At 43.6% G+C, this 11,574-nt stretch overlaps 2 protein-coding genes across 3 annotated transcripts; one reads left to right on the top strand and one right to left on the bottom strand.

Moving 5' to 3' along the window:
* Nucleotides 1-324: 324 nt before the first annotated feature.
* Nucleotides 325-9,036, top strand: LOC116934805 (serotriflin). Its single transcript, XM_032942251.2, has 5 exons — nt 325-1,588; nt 6,299-6,435; nt 7,061-7,206; nt 7,327-7,575; nt 7,665-9,036. Exons 1-5 carry the CDS (start codon nt 1,333-1,335, stop codon nt 7,930-7,932), a joined length of 1,056 nt encoding a protein of 351 aa, XP_032798142.1. The 5' UTR covers nt 325-1,332; the 3' UTR covers nt 7,933-9,036.
* On the bottom strand, nt 8,776-10,928 carry LOC116934785 (angio-associated migratory cell protein). 2 transcript variants are annotated; one of them, XM_032942242.2, is made up of 7 exons: nt 10,772-10,928; nt 10,290-10,529; nt 9,973-10,232; nt 9,762-9,906; nt 9,506-9,705; nt 9,101-9,435; nt 8,776-9,036 (listed from the first exon to the last, which is right to left on the bottom strand). In XM_032942242.2, exons 2-7 carry the CDS (start codon nt 10,522-10,524, stop codon nt 8,964-8,966), a joined length of 1,248 nt encoding a protein of 415 aa, XP_032798133.2. In that variant the 5' UTR covers nt 10,525-10,529; nt 10,772-10,928; the 3' UTR covers nt 8,776-8,963. The 2 variants fall into 2 exon arrangements, with proteins under 2 accessions (XP_032798133.2, XP_032798138.2); XM_032942247.2 differs by having other exon boundaries at nt 10,290-10,526.
* Nucleotides 10,929-11,574: the final 646 nt, after the last annotated feature.

Here is an 11,574-nt window from a genome sequence, read left to right as displayed (position 1 = left end):
TAACCATTGAGAGGGGGAGGCAGGGTGTTGCAAAAAAGCTGATGACGAGATGCTCCTGCGTGCGTGCGAGAGAGAGAGAGAGGTGGTTTTTCGGGAAAAAGAATCACGGCGGGATGGACGAACGTGACCCGAAGCCGTATAGCCGTCGCCGGGTCTGCACCGGGAAACTGCGAGACACAAGGAGCCGTAGCGTGAGTGTGTCTGTGTGTGTGTCTGTGCATGTGTGTGCTCACAAGAGACGAGAGAGAGAGGAAGGAGGAGAGGGGAGGAGTGTAGAGAAAGGGAGAGAGTGAGAGGCAAGGGGTTTTTAAACGGCGCGCTAAAGCTCTTCGCGGATCAGTTGCCAAACCTCTCTCGTGATCAAGAGAGAGCAACCACGAGCATCACTTCACGGATTTCCCTCCTCTTGCTTCTTCCCTTTTCTCCTTCGTTGTCCATTCCGTTGTCCTCTTCATCACCGGCATCAGCCGCAGCTGCGAGACGGAAAATCAAAACAACCGCCTTTTTTCATTCTGCGGCTGGTTCATTGACGGCGACCGGTTCCGTTTTCCTTTTTCTCCCTCGATTTGGCTCATCACGGACGATAGGACTCCCTTTTTGTCCAGTCTACATCTGAACTTCTCTCGCGTGTGATTCTGTTTATCTAAAAATCTTTGTAACCATTCCTCTCTCTCTCCCTATCTCACCAATTCATTCAGAAATTGAATTAAAATTTCTGAACGAAACGTGCGCTGCCTCGCCGGTTCGGTTTGAATACCTTCGTTTTTTTGTTTTTTTGTTTTGGTTTTTTTTTAAATTATTATTTCCTCTGTTTCATCGTCGACTGTGTTATAGCGAGTGCGCGTGTTATCGGTGGGCAAAAGCCGGGGTGTCCGCAATAGACTGAAATTAAGTTAGACGAGCAAAGCCGAAAAAGAATTCCCAGCCAGAACGAAAGATAAAAAAAAAGGGGGGAAAAAGTAAAACGAGAAAGATCTAAAATCAAACCAACAAGATAGAAATTCAAGTTCGACGACCTGCTAATAGCTGAGACGGAGACACATTGGACTGTCGGCTCCCCATTAGGTCATTAGGCCTAACAGTCTTTGGTGCGTCGCAAAATAAATTGCCAACGACTTTGACTTGCCTCTGCCGCCTGTGTAACCGCACCCTTCTTCGTGTCTGTGTTTGTGGTTGTGTGTAGTTGTGCGTGTGTTGTGAGCCTTATCTCCAGAAAGGGGGGGGGAAAGAAAAAAAAAGGGACGAGCTAAGAAAGGACAGAAAGAAGAAGAAGAAGAAGAAAAAGAAGCTTAGCAGTTCAACACGCGTTTCATCAAGGAACGTTGACTTCGGATGGTGGACCGGTTTGCCGCTGCCCATCAACTTGAGCGTCGCCACAGAACACAAGACGAGAGGAAACGACGACGGCGAAGAAGTCATGAACTTTTAACGACGAGAGACGACACGACGATGATGATGATGATGACGACGAGTATGCGACCGACAGCGGATAAAGTGACGAGCCGCGCGGCCGCCTACGTTGCGATATTCCTCGTCTACGTCTCACTGTCGACCCTACACTCGGCCAACGCTTGGCGCAACGACCGCCGTAAGTTTCCACTGCACGTGTATTCAAACAGATTTTTAAAAGAAAGAAGAAGAAGAAGAAGAAGGAAAAAAAAAGGGGGAAAACATCATTTTATTTATTCATTTATTTTTATTTTGCTACTTTATTGGCTTACCGCCTTCTTGTCTCGACTTGGCTCCCGTTGAAACGAGCCTCTTTTTCCACGGAGGCGCACGAACGAATCACACAATTTTCGAATATTACACACACACGACTCGAAGTGCCCGCTCGCTCACCAACAATTCCAATTTCTGATTTATTCTTGCCTCTTTTTATTATTATTATCATTTATTTTGATTTTTTTTTTTTTGTTCTTGTTACCTCGATGTCTGTTTGTCTTCTGGGCTATGTGTGCGCTTTAGTATTTATTGGGACGTGTACATCGAAGAGTAGCGCTCTTGCTGTCGTCCTGTTTTCGCCTCTCCCCGATAACTTTCGCCTTGCATTTCGTACGATCGTAAATCTTTTTGGCTAGCTCTTAAAAACAGCGCAGACCCCCAGAAGACAGTAGAAAGCTCCCTTCTTCTTTGAGTAAGTAAAGAAGAAGAAGAAAAGAACGGAAAAGAAACGTAAACGCATGGCCGTGTCATTGCGCGCGCGCAGAGACGGTGCGCACATTTGATCGCCTTGCGCCACTTGCCAGTGGGTTACGTTTTTGGGCTACTCTTTCAGACGTCACGTCAGTCAAAAAAAAAAAACCATTCAAATTGAAGACTTTCTCTACGAGATTATATACTTTGATTGCGCAGACGAATGGACTACCCCGCCCACGAGCCGTCTGACACGGTCATAGTGTGTAAAAAGAAAGAAAAAAAAAAAAGGTGTGTGTGTGTGTGTGTGTTAGGAACGGGTCGTTTTTCTTCGAAAAAAAGAAAACCTGAGATTCCAATAACTTACAACCCGTTCTTTTTTGGCTTCTGAATCACTCGATACAACTTTATATCCACGCATTTTTCAACCTCCTTTTTTCTTTCCTTTTTTTGTTTTGTTTTTTTTTTGTTTTACTCACCACTGTGAGGCAGATGGCAAAACAAGCATTTCGGGCAACGGCACACTGAAATAGAACGGGTTCCGTCCCGAGAGCGTGAAACTAAATTATATAAATATTTATTTTTTATTTTTTTTTTTTTACCGCGCCTATGCCACTTCGTTTTCACTTGATAGAGTGACAACACCAACAAAATTTGCACTTTCATTTTAGCTCTTTTTTTTGTTGTTGTCTTCTTCTTCTAGTCCATGTTTTTTCGAATTATGTTAGTTGGTTAGATCACGCATGCGGGGCTTTTTCATTTGAAACACTTCGTCTGGCACCCAGCTGCCCCTGTTGGCCAATAACGTCACGACGCTTGAAAGAAACAAGTCGAAAGGACAACCAACAACAGCAACAACAACAACATCAAAAATAAAAATCGAAAAAGAAAAAGAAAGATCTTTTCAAACATCTTGTTGGCACATTCTTCTATTTTTCGCGACATTTTTCTTTTTCTTCTTTCGTTTTACTATCTCGTTAGTTGCTAATTCTATCCGAAACGATAACCCAGCGGGATAGACCTCCAACCTACCGTTCTCTTCCAGTATATGTATATACCATACGTGGACTATATTTACACGCCGAATGGTTTCGTCCACTGTACACACACCGATCGGGCATGTGTCACGCGTGCGTGGCGTTTGCAGCGCTTAATGTACCGTCCCGGTCTTAATTAGAAATTGAACAGAATTGAACAGAAAAGAGTCGACGCCGAGGTTGACGTAATCCATGTCGATACGGCATTACGGTGGTTATAGAATGAAAGGAAGGGCAAGAAAAAAGGAAAGGAAAAAAAAAAAATGAAGGGTCGTATGCGTCCTGTCACATTACACATTTTCTAGAGTCGTTTGGAGAGATATTGGCATGGTCACACTTTTACGTCATCACGTCCTACATATTTTAGACGCGCGACTCACGCCGACAGAATATTAGAATTCAATATGGGACTCCTTTCGTCCCGCAGTCGCAATGACAAGTCAGTCAAACGCGCACGCGAACACATTTTTTTAAATTGGGCACTGCCGGCCAAAACAGAGGCGCTCCGTTCGACCTTGATTTCCGCAGCGTCTATTATGGACACACGTATGTTTTTCGCACTGGGCGAAACCAGCCATAATAGATTTTCTCGACTTTAAAAAAAAAGTGGGGGGGGGGAGAATAATAAAAATAATGCAAAATAGCTGCCATTTTTTTTTCTTCTTATCCGTTTCGCCATTTTCGTTTTCTTTGGTCTACTAAACGTCTACTGTGAGATAACGAAACTAGGTCAGGTTTAGATTGGCTCACGTCCCGGTTTAGCGAATTTGAAAAAGAACAGCGAGAAACACGAAACAACCGCAGCAAAATAGGCAACACACACACACACACACACAAAGAGCAGACCACCACCAAAGGTCTTCTCGTTTGAAATTCTCGAGAATTTAGTTGTTTGTTTTGTTTTTTCTTTTTCTTTTCTTTTTGCCTCCTTTTGGGAAAAGGGAGGAGTAGCACATTTAAATGATATGTTGCGAATTGCAGCGAGAGAAAAGGAAAAAAAAAGAATGACAGGCGTGCCTTGGTGATTTGACATCGCATTCCTGGACCCGATCCATCGGGAGCAGCCGTTGCTGTCGCATCATTTCATATCCGACAGAGCTGAACGAGCACGCGAGTCTCGTGTGGTCTCAAAATTCCACGTCCATTTGCCACCACCCTAACGCGGGATTCCGCAACTAGCCCCCGCTGGTGCTATGCAAAACTCACCAAGAAAGAAAAAGTGGAACGAGCCACCGCAGATTGACGATGACCTATATAACAAAAATGAGTGTATTATCAAGCGTGTCGGTCACGCAATCAACGCCTTAAGAAACAAAACAATCAAATAACAAAAAGGGGAAGAGAGCAATCGGAGAAAAAGAAAAAGGTGCTGTTTAGTACGAGTGAGGCAGAACGATGATGATGACGAAGGTTATGGCAACATTGCGTCAGTAAGATGACCACTTGCCGCTCTTATTATTGTTGTTGTAGCAACAGCTCGCGAACTTGCCCCACATTTATTGGCACAGGCGCATCCAGTGGCGACCGCTTTTCCAATCACGCGCGCTATACCGAGTCTCTAAGACGATTAGACGACTGACCCCAACTGGCTGGAAAAGAGGACGCATCAGTTTCACTCCACTGATGATATTGTCGTTTGCCCGTTCGCCGACTTTAGCTGGTGCTATACGCGTTCGGTGACCAAACAAGAAACAACCCAACTGCTGATCGCGCAATTCTCTTTCCTTTTTGCAGTTTAGCGCATGTCTGTCTAGTCACGACGGAACGGAATGCAGTAAAACAGTATGTTGGGGCTTGTAACGATGCCATCCTTTCTCTGTCTCTTTGCCATCATACGTGAATTTATCGCGGCAGCTTAGAGTTGTTCTCTGTTTGCCATTTCTTTTTTACATGAAAAAGTCTTCTAAAAGTCAAATATGTTTGGTAGCAAAGAGAGAGATTTATCATACGTACAACATTTTGGCTGCCGGCTACTCAAGTTGTCAGAAAGTGAATAAAAGCGGCCAGGCGGGCCATTGGAGATGGAAAGTGAAGAAGAATTTGGGGGGGCAATGTTTCATGATTCACGCGGCCGAAATCAATCCAGTCTGGCGTTAGACAAAATGAAACATCTCCGGCAAGCTGGCGAAACTCTGCCAAAAAGGAAACAAAAAGCAGAAGACGGGAAAGGACGGCTGGACTGCCGGACTTGAGAAGCCACATGGTGTGTCCTGTGCTCGTTAGTCACATCTCGACTTGGCCACCTTCCATTTGCATCCAATTGGGTCAATAAGGAGATCTAGTTTGTTTCTCACTCCCATGCGCCACCCTCTCCCTTTTGACTGCGCTTCGCTTTATTTCCGTCCCTCAAGGGGCCAGTCTCGTTGTATTAATTAGCGGCTCTGTATCAACAAAACATGGTCGTGTGTTTGGCCTCGCCAACACATATACTACTCGATTAGTCGAGCGTGAAAAAGAGATCGAAACACACAGGCAGAAAAGTCGATTGCAAACGACGAGTCACGGCGAAGCACATCAGCTGTCGAAGTACAGTACATACGTCGAAGCCGCGAAAAGCCAAAGGTGCTGGCCCCCACTTGAATTGAAAAGATGCAAAATGAGATTGTACGACTTTTAGTATTATGTCGTCCTTTTCTCATTTTTTATTCTTCATTTCTTTTTTATCTTTTTGACACTGGCAGCACCTGTTGTGTTCGCTCACTTCAAAAAAAAGAAAAGAAAGGTGACGCAACAGCTATACATGGTCGAGCTTTGCTACACGTTTTGTGTGTCGATCAAAACAAAACGACAAACACGAGCAAGAAAAGCTTATCGGTGAGCTTGTCGACAGCCAACAACAAGAAGAACAAAATGGGAACAAAACAAATTGGAATATCAAGCAGATGCCAACTGGGATGGCTGTTTTCTTTTAAAAGACGAACAGGTTCGGGGTGTTTTCTATCAGTTCCTGCAATCAGTCACACCACCTTACCGAGCAACATAAAGAGAAACAGACCAATAAACAGATGGCAAAGCAGGAATTGTTAGATTGTAGATGCACGGTCTTAATGCAAGACGAGCTTTCCTTTTATATCTGTTAGCCATTCACAATTTGGCCAGTGACTTAACAGTTTTTCCCATTTTAGGACCGAAGTTTTTTGGAGACAAGGTGCCAGTCAAAATGCTGAATCCGGTACACCAAAGCACACAGAAGAAGATCGTCATGTATCACAATTTTTTCCGATCACGAGTCCATCCTCCAGCCGCTGACATGTTAGCGATGGTAAAATTTAAATTTTTTTTTTATTAGCCTTTATACGCTAATTCGTGCTGCCTCCTTAACTTTTATCATCGTACAACAACAACAACAAAAAACACTCATTCATTAACGCGAACCGCAGGCTGGTTAGGTCTAATTCAGCTGCGATTGGACGGCCTCGATTCTCAAGAGAAAAACGTAGACACACGCGTCAACAACGATCAGCATCATTTGATTTGCCCGCCCCAATGATTTGCCATTTTGGTCGGGACACCATTTTATTTTTTGCTTGTTGCATTGATCGGCAAAAAAAGAGAAAGAAAGAAAGAACTCGTTATTTTTTTTTCGCCATCTGAACGAAAAAGGGAGAGGGCAGGTCAAGCGAATTTGTCTAGCTCAAATTCAAGGTTGGCTTTTGTTGCATAAAGGAGACACCTGTGTATGAATGGATGGGCGCGACACACCAGTGACTGACTAGCTATCTGATCACGTTCTTTTTCTTTTTCTTCTTTACAATGTCGTCTTTTACAAATGGTGCGACGCGCTCGGCTGTGGCGGGAAAATATGCTAACCCAACCATTGGCACATGAAACAAAACGATGGATTTGATGGTCTTCCCCATTGATGGCGGCACTTGCAACCGAGGCAGACTTGGCACGGCGAAGCGGCTAGAGACGCTCAACGCTGGGCGGATCAGTGCCAATTCTTGATCCACGACAATGTCACCGGCCGATGGGTCGACGACTTTGGGTCTTGCGGGCAAAACATTTTCGTATCGACTCATCAAGTTCCATGGTGAGTAATGGTACACGCTCGGTGGATTCCCTTTTTATTTCATTTCATTTTGTTTTGAATCGACTTGATTGATGGAGTACGAAAAATAACACATTGAATGTGGCTCACCTTTGGCTTTAGGATGTTTGCCACGAAAACGTGGTTCCTGGAAAAACACAACTTTACGTACGGCTCGCCGCAGAATAATCTGTTCGAGGTTGGGCATTACACGCAAATGGTGTGGGCCGCAACGCATAAGGTCGGATGCGGTTTCACCAAATGTCCATACAGACCGGATAAACGGTCGAGGACGACCAAGAGATCTGGCGGACGGTCGTCCATCAAACATCCAAAATACTTTTACAACTACGTTTGTAATTACTGCCCGATGTAAGTTTTCTTTGGCTTCTGCCAGTTTGCTCGTGACTTGTTTTAATCACTAGTATAATCGATTAACATCGATTCATCTGTTTTTACAGAGGCAATTACATGGAACGTTTGGGTCGTCCTTACAAGAAGGGCCCTTCGTGCGGCCGTTGTAAAGGATCGTGCAAACTGCGTAAACTGTGCACCAATTCATGTTCGTACGCTGATTTGTGGGTCAACTGTCGCGAGCTCAACACAACGTGGAATCAGTGGCTCTGCCATAACAATTCTAAAGAGGGACTTGACAGAAAGAAACACTGTCGAGCCACCTGCGAGTGTACCGGTAAAATCTATACACAACTCGGACGCATCAAAGCATAGAAACGAAAGCCAAGGAAATCTGCCCATTGAATGGAAGAATAAAACTTAATAATAAAAAAAAAGAAAAAAAAGAAAAAAGGAAAATAAATTATACTATATAGCTAGATAGACGAAGAAAAGGGAGAATGAGTGCACCTTTTCTTCTCCATCTCACTGCCCCGGAACGATATTTTCTAATTTTTAAAGCCGCCATTTTGCAAGGCTCGAGATTAGAATGACGGGTATGACTGTTAAGCGGTCATAATTTAATGTAGAACAAATAAAGAATGAGGACTAAAAGTGACACACGTACAGTAACTTGGCTGTGAACCGTCGCCTGCCAGTTGAACATGCTGTTTTTTTTTTAGCCCTGAAAACGGCTACAAATGCTATCAGGATTTGAGGACAAATCGATATGGTACGCGAAGTGCAGACAGTCCGTTTGTGATTTGACTATACACACGTGTACCTTATGTCTCCGCCATGTTATTTATACATATTATATATATATACGATAAACGCTGTGGTATTGTGCCTGTAATTCCCACTCACGTAACGACATAATTGGAAACATTCATTAACCGTTCGCTTTTGACTCTGCAATCCTTTCCGCTCTCCAAGAAAACTGCTCCAGACAAGCTCCTCTCACTATATCTGCTCCTGTTACAGCCCATATGTCTTAATCCATATCTTGTATACAATACGTTTCGCAAGTATCTTCATCAATCTCTGTCATCGTCGCCCCATTTTAAACCAGTGTATCAGGCTGCGATATAAATACACTGGTCGATTCGGCCTATTGGCCACTGGTACGCTACCTGTTTTGGCTGAACATCCGAAAATTTCACTCAAAGGACAGCAAAAAATGTTTCAAGTGAGATGGATTTCTTCCTCTCCGGTTTTTCTTTCGATAATTACATAAGAAGCCCGAGAGCTTGGGAAACAAACAAACAACCTTGGATACCAAAAGGGCACGGGTAGAATAACTGTCAACCGCGAATCTTCGGCCACGATCGATGAGGAAGAATTTGGCTATGGTTCAAAGGCACAACTTAATGGTCAACGTTCACTTCGAAAACCCGGCAAGTTTGGTCGTCCGAGGATGTAACCAAGTGATATCCATCGCTGAACGAGAAACAGTTGCAACGTTAAAATAGTGGAAAAGCAACGATAGATTATGCTGACTCACAAAGAAATGGCGATATCTAAGATGTTGGCGGTGTGGCCGGTATACTCACGAACCAGAGTGCCACTTCTCGAGTCAATCAATCGAACCACTCCGTCCAAGCCGGCGGAGAAAAGTAAATGGGAGTGTTTGGGATGCCACACAAGCTTCACCACTCCGGCCGCCTGATCGTAGGACTGCCTTTCGATTTGAGTTGGTATATCCCAAAAACTGATTTTTCCGCTGAGCGTGCCTGTAACGACAAGGCTAACAGATGTCTCCGGACAAAATGAAACTGCTTCCACTGAACTCTCTTCTTCGGAACTGCCAACGCCCAGGCAGGACAGTGTGCAGAGAAGCTGCAGAGGCATGCATATTTAGGTGAATCTAAGTTCATTTAATAGGAATAATGGCAACACTTATAAATACCTTGCCAGTCTGAGTATTATAAAGTTTAGCCGTCGAATCAAGAGATCCAGAAACCATCAAGTTATTGTCCCGGTGGCAATCGATGGAGGAGACAGCATTAGTGTGCATTTGTCCTCCACTTAAATGCTGAAGAACAGCCAGGGTTTTCAAATCAAACACTTTCACTGAACCGTCAACGTAACCCACTGCTATCCGCCTACCTGCTTAATAAATTTAATTAGTTATCACATAAAAAAGCATTAGATCTGTTCGTCACCGTCTGGGAGAATCTTGCCACACTCGTTTCGCTCTCCATGGCCTGGTAATGTTTTACAATCTCCAGATGGTATTTTCCAAAACCAAGTTTCACCTGCAACAGTGCCAGCAAATAGAATATGGGATGCTGGATGCCAGTCTAGCCACTATACAAAATTATGTAGCATGTTTCAGATTGCTTGTTTGTTTTTTTTAGAAAAGCAAAGTCTTACATTTAGGTCTCCTGTTTCAAATGTCCAAACAACAGATTTAGTTGCCATCTTCCACACTTGAATGAAACCACTCATATCTGCCGTGGCAAGGTAGCAACCATCATGACTAAAAAGTGCGCTGGTGACAGAGTCTTGATGATTGCCACATTCAAAAACCACCTGCCCATCTGTGATATCCCACACAAAAGCTTTGTCATCTTCTCCACCAGACACAACCAATTTACTTTCTTTGGGTTCAATCGAGCAGCAAAACACAGAACCTATTAAGAAAATATGTGACTCTGTGAAAACTATGAACCACATTTGATAAGACTTACCAGAATGCTGTTTAAATGTTATTACTGCATCATCAGGTACATCAGCTTCATCCATTTCTCCTTCACCCTCTTCCCTACCCTCCCCATCTGCCACATCTTCTTCATCTTCATTTTCTTCATACACTTCAATCACTTCAAAGTCATCATCTTCATTCTGTGTTCCAATGCCTTCTTCGTCAGATTCATTAGGCCCTTGATCACGTGGGGAGACAGGAGGGGTATTGTTTTCTCCCATTGCTGCTGAAAACAGCAAATATAAACAAAAATAAATTTATTTGTATTTGGGTTATAGAAAACCGATGAGTAAACCAACTGTTTGGCAACCCTATTTCTTGTTCCTACGGCGAGAGTAGTTAATTAAAAATTAGGCCTCCTAACAGTTACAGCTGGTTACAGTTGCATTTTGCATCAACTATGACTCTTATTGGGGTGGAATTATATTATACAGCTAAAAGATAACTACATATAATGTTCTGATTCACCTGACAAACCAATGATGTTGACGAAAAATCGGTACACACGTGTTCAAAGCAGACGAAAAGAATAGCTTAAAAGTCGAAATGCTGAGAAAGTTGCCATATCAGTAAATGGCAGAACATGAGAAAGAAAGACTGAAAGAGACACATTTCTAGGGCTCGGCCCCGCGACGATCGGGTACGATTTTGGCCGAACCGCGCGGTTCCTTTTTTTAAAAAGGCCAAACCGGTGCGGTTCGGTTTATCAATTTTTGGGAATTCGCACCGCGGTTTCCGCGGTTTTACCGCGGTTTGTTGAGTCACACCGCGGTTCTTACGGGTCACACCGCGGTTTTAGGAAAAACAACAACACACCGCAGTTTTAGGAAAAACAACAACTCACCGCGGTTTTAAGAAAAACCGCGGTGTGACCCGTAAGAACCGCGGTTTTAGACAGTTTACACATCAAGTTTTACACAGTTTACACAACAGTATAAGTCGTAAATTATGTGAAAAACCAGTTGTATTTTTGCCCACATCATTACAACAATTTTCTTAATCATCATTCGTCAATGTTTTCAATATCGAATTCAGTCAGATTGTGGGAACGTGAATCAATTTCGTTGATCAAACCGGCTTTAAACCATGAGCGCAAGCAGATGAGGGCTTCAACAGTCTCGGAATTAAGGCTCATCCTAGCAATTCCAAAACAATCTTTTCGAGTGCTGAACGCCCTCTCACTGCCTGCACTAGTGGCTGGAATGCTTAACATATCTCTAGCCATGTTTGATAATTTAGGCCATCTTTTAGACCTTTGGTCCCAGTAACTT

This window comes from Daphnia magna, linkage group LG1, assembly GCF_020631705.1.
Source record: "Daphnia magna isolate NIES linkage group LG1, ASM2063170v1.1, whole genome shotgun sequence".
NCBI classification, from domain to species: Eukaryota; Metazoa; Arthropoda; class Branchiopoda; order Diplostraca; family Daphniidae; genus Daphnia; species Daphnia magna.
This window is presented reverse-complemented; position numbering and strand designations above follow the sequence as displayed.

What these genes read in the sequence shown, in the direction of transcription:
- LOC116934805 (XM_032942251.2), top strand. Translation starts at nt 1,333, where the DNA reads ATGGTGGACCGGTTTGCCGCTGCCCATCAACTTGAGCGTCGCCACAGA. An exon ending in CCGCTGACATGTTAGCGATG is followed by an intron (nt 6,436 to 7,060) that starts GTAAAATTTAAA and finishes CAACCGAGGCAG; the next exon opens with ACTTGGCACGGCGAAGCGGC. An exon ending in GTTTGTAATTACTGCCCGAT is followed by an intron (nt 7,576 to 7,664) that starts GTAAGTTTTCTT and finishes CTGTTTTTACAG; the next exon opens with AGGCAATTACATGGAACGTT.
- LOC116934785 (XM_032942242.2), bottom strand. Translation starts at nt 10,524, where the DNA reads ATGGGAGAAAACAATACCCCTCCTGTCTCCCCACGTGATCAAGGGCCT. An exon ending in AACATTTAAACAGCATTCTG is followed by an intron (nt 10,233 to 10,289) that starts GTAAGTCTTATC and finishes TTTTCTTAATAG; the next exon opens with GTTCTGTGTTTTGCTGCTCG. An exon ending in TTGAAACAGGAGACCTAAAT is followed by an intron (nt 9,907 to 9,972) that starts GTAAGACTTTGC and finishes AATTTTGTATAG; the next exon opens with TGGCTAGACTGGCATCCAGC.